Source organism: Pomacea canaliculata, linkage group LG1 (assembly GCF_003073045.1).
Source record: "Pomacea canaliculata isolate SZHN2017 linkage group LG1, ASM307304v1, whole genome shotgun sequence".
Taxonomy (NCBI): Eukaryota; Metazoa; Mollusca; class Gastropoda; order Architaenioglossa; family Ampullariidae; genus Pomacea; species Pomacea canaliculata.
This window is the reverse complement of record NC_037590.1, coordinates 40,686,780-40,702,581: the sequence shown is the minus strand read 5'-3', so window position 1 is coordinate 40,702,581 and position 15,802 is coordinate 40,686,780. Positions and strand designations below refer to the sequence as shown.

The following is a 15,802-nucleotide window of genomic DNA, read 5'->3' as shown; positions in this document are numbered from 1 at the left end:
GAAGAATGTAGACTGGATCCTGTTTACAAGATCACAGAAGCAGTATAAATAGACTGAAAAGGTAGCTCTTAAAGTTAACGTGCTAGATGTCACCAAGGAAATTTTATGTTCATCTGACTAGTTCATCTCTTTTTTTGAACATGATACTGTTCCCTTTTGAGGAACTTCTACTGCACTTGTCCTTTCCCTTGTTCCAATATTCATTGAATTTTTTATTCCCCCCCCCCACCTTTTTTTTAAAAAAAAAATGTTTTTCAGTTCAAAGTCTTTAGATCACATTTTTGTGAGAACGTAAGCAGAGTATTTTATGGGAATGGTCGAGTTCTTTTCCTACCACAACACATTTTTTGTGCGGTTTTTATTTATTTATTTTTTTTGGTGAGTTCAAGTTAAACTGTAATAGTTTCATCCCTTTTGAGTTGCATTGTGCTTTACAAATTTTGTTTGTTTGTCTCAGCTGTCATTAGTTCTTGTTACTTTGAAATCGAGATACAGTCAGACCTCGATAAGTCGAACTCAAAGGGACCCGAAAAAAATTCGACTTACGGAGTTTTCGAGTTAGGGAAAATGGCGTAATAGGAGCAGGTATTTGGCCAGGAACTAACAATGAATTCAATATAGGGCGTTTTCTACTTAGGGAAGGTCGACTTATCGAGGTCCGACTGTACAATCAGATCAGTGACAGCTGCTTCTCCACAAACTGACAGCTAAAAGTAGTATGTCAGCTGAAGTGGAAGTATCACTTTTGTGTGACTAATTGAATATAATCCATAAAAGCATATGTTGCCGATTTACAATACCTTTTTCAAACATTTGAGCCCAAACTGCCTAAAGAGTGTTCTAAACACAATTGTCAAGTTGGAGATTTGAACAAATATCTAGGGTACCTTAGCTATTTTTTTTTTCTGTAATCAGTCACAAATGAAGTGTTTGTGTGCTGATAAAAATTCTATTTATTGTTCCTCAAAAATTTCCACAAAACTTTTGCTAGTGATCGAGAAGTTTAAAAGAATTAATACGTAAATTTGGAAGGGAAAGATGCAGATGTATAGAGAGAAAAAATACTAAGGGCTGATGCATGGCGTGGAAGACTAAAGTTCGTGTCTTGAGAGTCCAAAACTTGAAAAAAATAATTTCTTGATTAGTTCTTAGTCCTGGCTAACAGTTATCTTGTTCCAATCACATACCTTTTCTGTGGCAAGTATAGTGCAGTATTCATAGACTAGGTACTATCAATACTAGTAGAAGTAGCGGTACTAGTAGTACTAAGTCTCAGACATTGCATTCAAAAACCTAGAGAATATAAAAAAGCAGAGGTGATAAGTGAGAGTCCACCCCAGTAGTTTCCATAAAACTGAGCTGTTTGCCATAATACGTGGGACTATCACATGCATCAAAGCAAGATGCAATGCCATTCATTTTTAAAAAAAGTACACACCAGACTAAAAAGTCATGAAGGAATAAACCCTTCAAGTTCTGCTTGTTACTTCACCCATCTGGGGCCCTAGTTATGAATTGAGATGAAAATTTTGCACCAGGGCAAAAAGGGAAACGAGAAGTTGTTTCCAAAGTTCTAAAACCTGTCCAGACCCAATGGGCACCACTTCATGTTTCTTTACTCCAGAGCACCTTTGCCACTTCTTTTTAACTAGGGATCAAGGGGTGAAACAACATCTGAGGAGTCTGGACTTGCTTTATGATTTTGGAAAGATGCTTGTCCTCTTGTTACCCCAGAGCAGACTTGCCCTCACTTCAAAACTATTGCCCCAGGTGAACGTGTATCCAACCATCAGTCATGTAATGAATACAGGTTTATTAATAAGAGTAGAGTTTCACAAGTGTTATTTTATTACAGAAAGGTAGTGGCTCATCTACAATAGCAAATGTTGGAGACTATTTTAAGAATTTGTACTGTAAATGGAACTTAATGCGACACCACTGACTGTAATTGTGGAAGCTTAGGTACTCCAGGTTTTTTCATCTTGATTTCAATGATACCGAGCTTTTTTCTTTACCTTAAATAATTTCCAAGTTGTAATTTTTTTAATAGTTTAATTTCCAGGAAATTTTATGCTTGAAACTGAAAATGAACAAAATGCTGGTTTTGAAGGGTTAGTATATCTATAATTAAGGACTAAACACAGTGATATGCTCCAGTTTTTATCAGGAGCTGAAAAATATTTGTATATCACTTTAAAATTAAAATCTCATGCAGATGTCACTGCTCTGTACAATACCACTTACCTATGTAAGAATTAAAGAAAAGCATTTAAAAATGATTAACTTCGGTTCGGATTAAGCTACAGAAATGGCTTGTTGAGCTCTTTTCAACAAATTTATTAATTTCATTCTACAACAATTCATACCAGCTTCAAAGTATGTTGTGTGATCTTTTGAAGTTTGCTTTTCATAAAATGACAGCAGCAGTACAATCTCAGGCAGAAAACATGAACCCAAATGTCACTGCTTACAAAGTCTTTTATAGCTATAAATAGTGTCCATAACGTCATCATTGGCAATTGGCAGAATGTCAGTCCTGCTGGAAATGAAACACGACTCTACTTCTGTGACATCTTTTCACATGGCCACAAGGAAAATAAAATTATTGCTAACTGATGTACTCTTAAGAAACTGGACAACTGCTGAATTTGACAATAAAATGTTCATAGCCTGTCCATTGTACATGTGTTGTTGTAGTAGAAATGTGCAGTGTGTTGGAAAGTGATAGATTTTTCACAATCACAGCAGTTCACTCAGTTTGAAATACCTACTTGGAGGCTTTTACTAAATTGTGGTGGGATGAAACAACAAAAGCTCAGGCAACAGATAAGTTATCTCCTTTCTTGTTTTTGGGAACCACCCAGCTACTTTCTAAACTTTTGATGCTCTTGAGCTTTTACTCTTCCCGCTTAACTGAAAAAAAGCTACCTGGACATTCTACTCTGGGAAAAATCGACTTCTTCCTTATTGTCCATGGTATTGGCAAATGGACACAAAAGATGCATCAAGGCATGTTTATGCATTTATATTTACATTAAGATTACAAATATTCTTTACAATATTAACAGATTTCTGAAATGCATGTATTTCATTGCTATTTCAGCTTCTGGCAGACTGTATAAAAATGTTTTAAAAGATGGTTAACGTTACTTCAGTAATCCTTGGAGTGGTTAAATGGTATATGAGTGCAGTCCCATTCCATTTTGAAACATTTAGGACAATGGGAAACAGCTTTTTCATGTAAAATCGTGTTGTGATAGCAATTTGTTAAATTGTAAATGTTAGAACAAGTGTTGTAAATGTCAAGCTTGCATTTTATTTAAACAAGACTGTTGTTGTTGAGAAGAAGCATTCCATTTCTTTTTATAGTTCTCTTTTCATTTGGCTAAAATGTACACATTTTGAAGTTTATGGTTAGTGAAGTAAACCTTTGTAATAAGAGCCTGTAGCTTAGGAAGGCGAGCTCAGTCTACTGGTGCTTTGACTGGAAGCATAAATGTAGATGGGGTGATGTTGATCATGATGTGGAATATGCAAGCAGGAAATGGACCAGATTAATGCCAGAATGATTATCAGTGAGCTCAGGACAGACTTGGTTAGGGTCATTTGTAAACTACCTTCCAATTTTTCCTTCTTTTCATATGTGTGTGTATATATAGTGTTACAGAATTGAATAGATTGGGAATAGTCACGTCATGCCACATAATTTCCATGTACTTTTTTGCTTGGAAGTGTTACATTAACTACACAGGACTGTCAGTGTGAGATTTAATGAAACACAATACAGGAGAATTTGGTATGTATGTGCTTATCTGTCCTAGTATTAAAATCTAACATATCTGTGTGTGTCACTTTTTAAAAACAACCACGCTTGTAAGCAGGCATAGAGACAAGCTCTGCCAGGGTTGAGGGGCGTGTACCAGGTAGGAGAACCCTTAAAATGATTTGTCAACAGGGAGAAATATCAACTTGGGAGCACAAAAGATATCTCACCACTCATACCTGACCCCTAAGCTTTATTATTTGGAACTCGAAAATAGGTTAAGTATTTGCCATATTTTAGCACCTTCACTTCTCATATGAGCACAGAGAAATCTGCCCTTATAATGTTTTATTTGTTAAAAACACTTTTCTGAACAGAAGTTAGTAAAGCTATGCATTTGGTGTTGAAGAAGAGCAATTATTTCCCATGGTGGTTTACTCCTTTGCTCCCTAAAGTTTTTATTTAAAGTTGAGCTTTGTAGAATTAAAGAGGCTGGTGACTCGATTAACTTAAAAAATTAAACAAGTTTGAGTGATTTTTTGTGCTTGTGTGAATTCACTTAAAGAAAGTATTTGACGGCTTCAAAAACTATTGTATTACATTTTAGAAGGTAACAAATATTTTGTACCCAGATTCTTTTTTGAGGGTTCTAGTGTTTAACTTTAACTTTTATTATCCATAACCCTAAAGTTAAACATGTTTTTTTTTTTATTTGAAAGGCAGAGAAATGCAGTATTAATATATCCGTTGCCAGAAGCACTTGTATCTTTTGAACTACAACGGATACAATAGCAAAAAAATTAGCAGGAATATTAAAGGCTATGTGAACTAGTTGCTGGTTATAAAATTGGCTTCAAACAATTTAAACTGACAAGAATAAATTGATTTTTGAAATGCTTTTCAGATCAGTTTTCGTGCATGTATTCACTCGTTCACAATTCTAAAACCCATTATTGCGTGGTATGAGACAGTTTGTGCTATATGATCCTGTCCCTTTCGTCTTTCAGTTTGGTGGGCCCTCCTTCGTTTTTTATAATGACCCACATCTTCCACTAAAGATTTTTTCAACCTATTGTTTGTACAGGCCATCTTGTCCAAGGCTTTTAGGCTTGATGGATTGCTTGTCTTCTTGTCTCTGCAATCATAGCTTTGGGATTCTTGACCATGCACTCTTAACATTTTAATATTTGTGTGCTTTGTTCTTCATCAGTACATTTTCCAATACATGTTTATATTTTTGGATCTGTGGGTGTATAGAATGATAACTGCACAGTGATAAATGTGTTTCAATTGTACTCATTTTTATTGACTGGCTGGGTATATATACATAATTGCATTGTTCCATATATCAAATTATTCAGCAGGAAATAAACTTTATGATGGTTCCTGACACCTGGTTGTAATTTCCAACAGATTTTTAACAGGAGAATGTCAAAGTTTACTATATTTTTAAAACAAGATTTATTCTTCAATCCCTACACCAAAAATTAGGTAAAGATATGTGAAAAGAGTACCAACTGATGCCTACGCCATATTCTGGTAACAAGATGGCCTGAAAAGATCTCCAACAGCTACCTGTGGAAAAGAACCAACCAGAATGCCACTAGCCAAGACATCAAAAAGTGCAAATGGGGCTGGATAGTACACACCCTGTGCAAACCAGCTGACACCATTGCCAACCAGGCACTTGACTGGAACCTTCGGGGGGGGGGGGGGGGGAGAGGAGAGTTGGGAGACCAAAGCAGACTTGGAAAAGAACAATAGAGAGTGAGGCAAAAAACATCGGAACCACATGGGCCCAACTAAAGGGGGCTGCCCAAAACCAGGTCCACTGGTGAGGTGTTGTTGCAGCCCTATGCTTCTGAAAGGAGCAACAAGGAATAAACAACTAAACTATATGAAAAGAGAGCATGAATTGACCACCATTTACTTGGCAAGTCCTGATCGGTATAATGAGTGTGCAGCAGCGAACTGTTTTCACTTTGTCAATAGTGGCATCCAGGAGAAAACAAATAAGGATCTAGGCTACAATTTTGTTTTTTGTCTTTCATCAGACAGGTCCATAAGCAATAGACACAATGCAATACAAAATATGACAGCCTGCAATCAGACCTTTAATTTGATTTTTTTGTTGTTGGCAAAGAAACTTAGGGATATTATACAAAACACAGTTTGAAAGCATATTTCAGGCTCTGTTGTGTGTTTTTATTGATATTACTGCCACAAGATATTTGAATGGTTTATTTTAAAACTAAAAATGGCATAACAACTATATCTCGTTCAAGTTTCTTTCCTTATAATTTAAATACCTTAATACAGGGTAGTTTTCTTGCAGATATTAAACATACTGGTATTAGAGGTATTTTGATAAGATTTAGCTTGAGTATTTTAAGTTTGAATTGTTGTAAGCTCCCTTTTGGTCAAGATGATGAACTGAAATACAGTTTCCATTTATCTGTTCTAAATATTCTTATTTTCAAGAAAGCTTCATCCCTGCAGAATATTATGAGGTACTTTTACTATTCAGTTTCAACTTTAGATTCTTTCTCATCCTGTTTTGCTGTCCCTAGTATTTGGAATGTCCTAGCTCTGTTCTCTCCCATACATTGGAGACACAACTTGTTTTCCAGCCTGGACATAAAATCTCCCTCTTTTGGAAATACCTGCTGTAATTGATTAACCCTGATTTTTACCTTATCTTCTCTGCTTTCAAGCATGTTCCTGGCTATGTTCACTGTGCGTGTGTGTGTTTTCCTGGTTGTGATGCCCTTTTCTGTCCTATGGCATCAATACAAAAGCACATTGACTGAATGAGTGAGCTTGCCTACTGTGTAGAAATGTGCTTTGTGAATCCTATTATTAGATTCAGACACTAGATTGAATATTTCTAACCCCCTTGAAATATTGAATATTTCTAACCCCCTGCATTAGTCTTTAAACCGTTAGATCAAAGAGAAAGAGTCTGTGAAATAGGTGCACCTATGCAAGTGTAAGCTGGTGTACACACACCAATAAAGACCAAAAGAAATAAAGCAAAGATTGTAGAAAGCTTTCTGTATACTTGCACTTTTTTTTTCAGGTGTGCCATTTCCACCCAGCCATAGGGTTACAATGAGTGAGGCTTTTGATGCAAAGGGCAAGCCACGACCAGATGTTTTGAAACAGCATTTTATTTTGGAGGGTCGAGTCACCGAAGATGTTGCTCTTCGCATCATTAATGAAGGTGCAGCTCTTCTACGGCAAGAGAAGACAATGATTGACATCGAGGCACCAGTAACAGGTGAAAATGTACATTTTTTTTCAGCCAAGAAGGATTGACTAACCCATAATGTTATATATTTAATCTTAATGCTCTTGTAATGCCTCAAAAGTTGCAGATACTAAAAATATCACTTTTTATTTATTTAAGAAAAAGGGTGGTTAATAGGACAAAATAGTGAAAATTTGTTTATCTGAGTTGTGTATGATGAGTCTTTCATTCTCTTCACAGTGTGTGGGGATATTCATGGTCAGTTCTTTGACCTAATGAAGCTTTTTGAAGTTGGAGGACCCCCATCAGCAACACGTTACCTTTTCTTGGGTGACTATGTAGACAGAGGATACTTTAGCATAGAGGTAAGTGATGAAATTTGAAGTGCTTTGCATTTCTTATGAAGATAATTTTGTTACTTTAAAATATTCTCTTTTGTGGTACATTTATTGGAATTTAATTTGTTTACATTTAATATTTATTGTCTTAGGCTTGGAATACAAATAAACCCAGTGATCCAGTAATATATGGTCATGCATTTATAATCAAGAGTATAATGGTTTTTACAGTACTTGTCTGCTCCTGAAATAACCACTACTTTTTGTTACTTTACCACCTTTCTCACATCCTCATTGTAAACTATTTTCTCCCCTGGCCATAATTAGAGTAAGGTAAGCTGGTAATAGTAGCTTAATGGGTTTAGCATTCAGACAAATCTCTGGAATTTCCTAGTCACAAGTTAATGGGTTACAGTTAGGGCATCTTTAGTGCATTTGTCCAGAAGATGTGCTTTTTTTTCATTTGTTGATGTTTTTTCCTTGTGATTATTTTTGCCCTCAGGCAGGGTGTTGTGTTTTGGTTAGTCCTTAAACTGAGATAATTGAAACCAGAAAAGTGAGCAGGGAAAGGGTATATTTACTTGTTTTCCAGCAGTTTGTCTACAAACATAATAAGGATTTTTCTCTAGTTTAGGATAGATATAGAGACAATGCTATATCACCTTTAGCTTCGTTGAACTAAAGGTGATGTCATTTGTGCAAGAGATGTATTCCAGAGGAGCATGCATAATTCAAAAACTTAATATGAAAGCAATTTTCCTGTGATCTTTCGTATTTTGGCCACTTGTCATATTCCATTAAATTTTTCAGCACTATCACAAGTGAATTGTATTATACTTATATCCATTCTTTTTTTCATGTGGGCTGTCAGTTCACTGTGGTTATATTGAACAAGGTCTTCCAACTTTTAGCCTATGAAGCGCCCTTTGAATAATTTGATCCACCTGCATTTTTACTTGGACATCTGTGCACTTAAACTCAGGGACAGGACAAAGTAAGCACTACAACAATCTCAACAACACAGCACTGCATAAGACTGATTAGTGAAAGAACAAAGAAATACTAAAAGAAAAAAGTTACAGTTGGAAGGCTCACATCTTTATAGAGGGTTGCCCTCCCCTCCTCCAGAGATCCCGACACCCTACTGGTGATGTGTATTGCTGGAAATCCCTTGCAGTTATAATTTTCAGAATTGCTATGGGTACCCCTTATCTGGAGGCAGTGTATGGAGAAGTGACAATAGAAACATAATTTTTTTTCTCTCTTAAAAAGCTGTAATATTTTATATTTGTGTAGCTTCCCGTATCGGAACGGCTAAAAGTACACGTAGAACACCTTTTTAAGCTTCAGAAAAATATTTACTTTTTTTTTTTTGGTCATTAAGCAAAATAAACTATTTAGGTTAGGTTGAAGCATAATTAGGCTATTAAAAGATTTTACCTGTAGGTTTTTATATTTATACTGGTAATTGTCATCTGAAGGATTTCTGCAAACCTTGTTTTTGTTTCAGTGTGTTTTATACCTATGGGCATTGAAAATACTTTATCCAACCACATTCTTCCTTTTACGTGGCAACCATGAATGTAGGCATCTAACAGAGTACTTCACATTCAAGCAAGAATGTATGTATCCCAACTTTTCTTTGGTATAATTTTTGAGTTAAACATTCCCAATGAACTGAAATGCCAGGTAGACTTGCAGTTATTTTGAAAATCTACTACTAGTGTTCTATTATATGCTTGCTGCATTTGCCAGCAAAAAAAAATTTTGTTTGAGACATATACCTAGAAATTTATTTTTAAAATCTCATTATTTATAAATCAGTAGACAAATTAGCAATATTTATTTATGTATAAAATTTCACTCACACCTTTTTTTTATGGATGCATTAATGTTTTCCATAAAATTCTTTTTATTTGATCTGTACTTGTGGTGTGATGATTTAACACATTCTTGTTCCTCAGAATGAAGTTTGGTGGGCAACTTGATACAATAATGAAAAATGATGTCATAATGAAAGAGTGAAAACCATTTTTAATATTTATTTAAAAGTTAACTTTCAGTATCAGGTGTTTACTCTTTGTTTTATCTTTTGGAAACCAGAAGTTTTGTATCCAGATTGTCCAAAATAACCAGATTAATGGTACCAGCCAGAATTTCTTGTTTTCAGAAGTGACTTCTTATTCCCACAGGTAAAATCAAGTATACAGAAAGAGTTTATGATGCCTGTATGGAGGCATTTGACTGTCTGCCACTTGCAGCGTTAATGAATCAGCAGTTTCTCTGTGTGCATGGAGGGCTTTCACCTGAAATTCACACACTGGACGACATAAGAAAAGTAAGAGATAAACTTTTTTCTGGTATTGAGTATATGCTTGGATTTTTGTGTTGATGGTACTGGCATCCATTGGTTGTATAATTAAAATATACTTATTTGTTAAAAGATCAAAAGTATATATTATTTCAGATACTTTGTTTGTGAGCTTCTCATCTCTTTACCTTATGGAAAAGGTGGGCAGGTTAGGTACATATTTAACAAAAAGTGTTTTATAGATGTGTAGAGATGAGATGAATGAGATTCTTAGGAATTCATGCTCACTTGTGCACATTTATTGTGGGAAGCCATATGCTTATGCAGAAATAAACATGAGAAGCATGTATAAATTATAGGATGCAGATTAACTGTAGAAACATAGCTTGATTTGAAGATAAGACATGATAAACAAGAGACCAGAAAGACAGAAGCTTTTTGACCGGATTTCATGTGGAGTTATGTGATAATGACTGTTGTCTCATGGTGTGTGATTGTGGTTTTGGGTGTGTGAGAGACAGAGAGAGATTCAAGACCTGTCTTGTTGTTTAACCATCCAAATGGTGGTGGAAGAAAGGCTATATGATCTTATGTGACCTGCCATGATTCATTCTTATAAGCATTTTTTAAAAACTAATACTAAAGGAAGTTTATAGAAATAGAACAGATTATTTTATGATGTGAGAGAAGTATGAATCTAGACTCATGTAGATATTAAGATATCTAGAAAACGCATCATTTTTCATGTTATTATTTGCAGTTGGATAGATTCAAAGAGCCTCCAGCATTTGGTCCAATGTGTGACATATTATGGTCAGATCCATTGGAAGACTTCGGCAATGAAAAATCCTCTGAACACTTCTCGCACAACACAGTTCGAGGTTGCTCATACTTTTACAGGTTTGTTGTCTGTGCAGCTTATTTTTTACAGAGGTTTTTTTTTACTCTTGATTATATGTTGAAAGTGGGAATACTACTGTGTCACCAGAGACCCACATTTAATGAACTGACCTTGGATAGCAGTTTAAGTCACTGTGTAATCTTTGGCCACTTACATAGTCAGTAGCCAGAGTGCAGAGAGCTCATTTGCAGATCTGGGCTTCTGGTGGATTTTTTTGTGGGGAGGAGGGGGTTGGTCACTTTTTATTTTTGCTTTGTTGCATGTACTTTGGTGAATGTCCAATATTATCTATTACAGTACTAACTCGTATATGGGTTTTGGAAATGGGAGTTTGGATGATGCAGAATAGCCATCTTAGGAACCACTTTTAACTATAAAAATTCTTGCACTTGCAGGAAGAAGAGTCATGAAAATTATATATGCGTGTTTTTAGTATCTCTCTAGATTGTTTAAAACCATTTTTAGAACAACTTTCCCATCTCGTTGCATGTACTGGGCCTTTTATTGCAGCTTCTAGCTTTTACTGTAAGCCAGCGGTTCTCAACCTTTTACTTGTGACGCCCCCCTGACGAAGAAAGGTATGTCTGCGCGCCCCACTTAGCCAGCAATGTAAACTAATTTCACTAATACCGGTATAAGAAACTTTTAAAATATGACCACCTTCGCGCCCCCCTTGTAAGCACGTCAACGTGCCCCACAGGTTGAGAACCGCTGCTGTAAGCAGTTAATGATTGGCTTATTTCAGTTATAGTGTTTGCAGAGTGGGTTTATAAACTTATAAGCTGTGTAGTATTCTAGGTAGAGAGAAACTCTTTTTTCAGTGACAATCATGGATACTTGCAGTCCATCCCTCACTCTTTTTTTATAAAAAAAGATTTGTTCATTGTTTCAGCTATGCAGCTTGTTGTGATTTCTTGCAACAGAACAACCTGTTATCCATTATAAGAGCACATGAAGCACAGGATGCTGGGTGAGTTGCTGTGTGTGTACACTTATTCATCCACTCTACCCTTTCACCGTTGCATGTCTTTGCACTCTCGCTCACATGAACTATACAGGCAAACCAAGGACAGCCTCCCAGTTTCTAAGAGTAAAATTGTTTACAAAATTTGTTTGCATAAAACAGTATCTGGTTACAATCCTGATTTGCATACATACTTTCTTCCCACCAAGTTGTACCAAAAGATTTTTTTTCAACTGAGAAAAGCACCCTAAAGACATGTCTCCATTTCACCCTAATCCAACACTCGGCTTAATCTGTTATGTAACACCGACAGCTCCTAACTTCTATCTACCGATATCCCTTATGTGCAGAAACAAATGTATACCATCATATATTTAGATTATCTTGGTATAACTGTGATAAACTTGTGTGAAGTAGGGGTGCTGTCACATGTCCAGTCTAATAATTTTATTGCTTGTTCTTGTTCTGAAACAGGTATAGAATGTACAGGAAAAGTCAAACAACAGGATTTCCATCCTTGATAACAATATTTTCAGCACCAAACTATTTGGATGTGTATAACAACAAAGGTATAATTTTGTTTTCTTGAAATGACCTTGTAGAATTTCTCCATGCTAATATTAATGCTGGTTTTTACCTTGGATGGTAACAGTTTATGCAATAAGAGGCACAGTTATAAAGGATGAATAATAGTCTTATCAACTTACATTAAATCGGTAAAACTCCATAGATCTTTATCTTTATTCATTCGGGGTCTACAATTTTAAGAATTTTGTATTTTCACCAGTGTTGTTTATAACTGTTAGTATTTAAAATAATTGTGTACCTGCTGTTTAGTTTAAAACTTCATGGACTACATTCATTGTCAGAATAAATTTTTTCAAGTCGTAGATTGCGAAAGGTAGAATGCTTCTGACTTAAAATAGTTTGCATGCAAATATTATGCGTATGAAATGCCCCCCTAAACCCCCCAAAAATCAGTTAATTTTGGTGAAACATTTCCAAACATCTATATAGCACATACTTGTGCTTGTAAGGATCGCACTCTTAGTGCATGAGATATGGACAACATATGAAAGATGGAAGGATAAACAACAGTGCTGATGACCAATAAAAATTGTTTCCACTGCTTAGCTACACAGCAACTAAAAATCCTGTGACCATATGTTGTTGCTTTGGTGAGAGGAATAGTTAGGACACGGTCTTTAGACGAAGAGCATAGTTGTCTGGCTGATATGTACTGGAAGAGGAGTTCAGAGAAGTTGTTTCAATGGGAAAATTTCATGCATTTCAGAGAAACTAGCCCTGTCTCATCAAGTGTCTTCCATTACTGTTAGCAAATATTCTTGTTTTGTAATTTCAGCTGCAATCCTCAAATATGAAAACAATGTGATGAACATCCGACAGTTCAACTGTTCGCCACATCCCTACTGGCTGCCTAATTTCATGGATGTTTTCACATGGTCCTTGCCATTTGTTGGAGAGAAAGGTGAATGGCACTCACTTCTCTCAGTATTTCATTGCATAATCTACAGTGCTTTTTTGTATTAAAGTACTAGTGGGATGCAAAATTTGTTTTTGATGATTGCAAGAGACTGGTACCCCTAATAGGGGTGAATATGTTTCTTAAAAGCAGACTTCTACCCTGTGGTGGGAAAGAATGACTTGACCAGTTGGAGAAAGGTGAGGAACACACGGTGCCAGCTGCCCTAGCAGTCATGCTTCGCGAGTTGCTTTCCCTATGATTCAATCATTCTTTCTGCTGTAGGGTAGAGTTTGACCCTTAAATTCAGGTGGCAGAAACTGCTTAAGCTCTTTCTGGTAATAAACAGTTGTCATTTGCTGTTTGCAGTGACAGAAATGCTGGTTAACATTTTGAACATCTGCTCAGACGATGAGCTGGTATCAGAAGGTGACGCAGACTCTTTTGAAGGTAAGCTTTACGGCCAAATGGAGCATTTTTACCTGTTGGATTTGCCAGTGGCAATAGGTTGTAATGTTTCTTCACTGCCAGAATTTTAATGCAATATAAAACCTTTTGCTGTGCTTCATTGTTTTGGTATTCTGTAAATTTTTGGACACTGCCCCTCTGCACAAGTAAGGAGAAACACAGTCCACAAGCTTTTCAGTGTCTCTTTGTCAGTCATCTTGTGACCCAGTGTGTCATTAGCAGACTGAACATATGCGAGTGGATGTGATGTTCTTTGCTCATCAAGAACACATTAACATTTTGCAGCTCATCTTTTTTTCCTTGGTCTGTAGAGATAAGTAGCAATGCATGGGGTCTGCATTAACCTTGACATTAAAGCTTGTAGAAAATAATCACACCTTAGGTGAAAACAATGTTATTCTTCATGGCAAGTTCAGAAAATTAAAAAAGAAAAAAAGAATAGGAAGGTGTGATCATAAATGGGGTAATAAGTGCTGAAAACAATTTTAATTGATCAAATTAACATTTGTAAGTTTATTGAAAAACTAGTTGATCATCCCCTAAGAAAAAGTTCAGTGATAATTCTTATTTTGATATTAATCATGGTATAGCTATTCTGAATCTTTTGGTAGTTTAAAAACACAAATTTTTGCAGCAATTTAGCCTTGTACTAATTTCTTGTTTAAACTGGTTGAAATTCCTCTTTACGAAATATGCTTTTTAAAAAAAATTGAGCTATGCAAAGAAATGTTTTTATTAGACTGTTGAAACAAGAATGAGTATTATCAGAGACTTTAATCAGATAAGGTGCACATTTTTCAGGACTTCAAAACAGCCTAGTTTCATCAGACTTAATGATATACTGAAAAAAAGAATAAAGCAATATTTATCAATTTTAAATAAGAAAAATAACAGCTTCACTGGGCTAAAAAATATTATCGCACGTAAAAGGAGAGTCTACTAACCTTACAAATATAACCCATGCATGAGAACAATATATTACTGCTTTTGAAGTAACCTTATTAAAGTCAACAGTTACCTTTTTATCAGTGGCGCAAGTGTCAGTTCCAAGGAGCAGGATGTCAAGGGGCCAACATGCCTCCATCACTTTTTGTTTTCTTTTTAAGAAAAAAAATACTGAGCATGCTGGGCACTGTGTCTAGTCTGTTTTACCATTACAGGTGGAATAACTTTATATGGCACAAATGATGATCACGGTAATAAACTTTATAATGATTTCAACAAATACTTCCCCTTTGTCTGAAGCTGCTGAAGGTATGCTAGCATTTGAAGCTGAGTCATTATTTTGCCTTGCATCTAGTGTAGTTTGCAGGCTCAGTGTTGTTTGTTTGTCTGTAGATGCAAGGTGGGAAATACTCTGTATAATATTAACCATATAAACCATGCTATATGTTGTGTATCATGAATATTTTGACAGATGGTGTGAAATGTGGAAAATGCTTGCAGTGTGAACAAATGGATGGACTTGTAAATGATGCCTGTGCTGGTGTTATGCTTTCTGATGTGTGCTAAATGTGGGTTAAGAAGCTGCTATTTAATGGAACAACCAGATGGTATATATTTAAAACAGTGAAGAATACACACACAGTGTTGAAAGAAGTCATTTAAGCAGGTAACGATTTCACATTAACAAAATTTAAGAGGGGATATTGTGGCAACATTTATTGCTGAATTTCTTTCTTTATGAAGCTTAACTGCACTTGCTGCTTTTCAGTTCCTGTAAATGATAGGAAAAAAAACAGAGGGAAAAATATCAGAGTAAGAATTAAGTGCACGAGTCAGGTCTACTGGGTGTATAGAGCATGGACACTACAAGGTTTCAGGTGTCTTGCTTTTAATCTCTGAATCATTGTACTGTTAGCATAGAGGTATTCTTGATCACCATCTTTATCATCTGTGTGCTTTAAAAAAGAATAAAAAGTTACATTGCTGCAGGTTTAGAGTTTAGATAATTGTCACATGCAAGTTTGCATACTGGGTTACAACCCACTCGTTTTATTAACTAATTTGCATGAGAAGTAGCAGAGTTCCAAGCAGGTTTAGAGTACAGGATGAACAAGTGATGCGTTATTAATGACAGCTGTTCAGGGATTGTGTGTGAGAGAAGATGGTGAAGGAAAGCTGGTGATTATGTTGGTGGTTGACTTTCATTAGATTGGTCAGTCTGAAGGGTTGTTGTATTTTACCACCTTGTACAGAGTACTCTAGGAAGCAACTGTTAGACTTAATGAATGGGTTAGAAGTATTGTGGCCTCTGGTGCAGTGTGGTGTCCAGTTGCTGCTGTTAGCCTACCAAGTTTCTGTTCAAGCTGGAACCTGTATAC

The 15,802-nt window shown here is 35.8% G+C and overlaps 1 protein-coding gene across 3 annotated transcripts in view; it reads left to right on the top strand.

The window, feature by feature from the left end:
* LOC112575601 (serine/threonine-protein phosphatase 2B catalytic subunit alpha isoform-like) overlaps positions 1-15,802 on the top strand; it is a 31,283-nt gene that overhangs the window by 1,720 nt on the left and 13,761 nt on the right. For 2 of the 3 annotated variants that reach the window (XM_025257592.1, XM_025257577.1), the window contains exons 2-10: positions 6,843-7,043; positions 7,254-7,378; positions 8,862-8,973; positions 9,544-9,689; positions 10,423-10,562; positions 11,456-11,533; positions 12,002-12,096; positions 12,891-13,016; positions 13,380-13,460. In XM_025257592.1, coding sequence (XP_025113377.1) covers positions 6,843-7,043; positions 7,254-7,378; positions 8,862-8,973; positions 9,544-9,689; positions 10,423-10,562; positions 11,456-11,533; positions 12,002-12,096; positions 12,891-13,016; positions 13,380-13,460 — 1,104 coding nt within the window. Of the gene's footprint in view, positions 1-6,842; positions 7,044-7,253; positions 7,379-8,861; positions 8,974-9,543; positions 9,690-10,422; positions 10,563-11,455; positions 11,534-12,001; positions 12,097-12,890; positions 13,017-13,379; positions 13,461-14,723; positions 14,733-15,802 lie in introns of all 3 variants that reach the window. The other variant, XM_025257586.1, reaches the window with a different exon arrangement.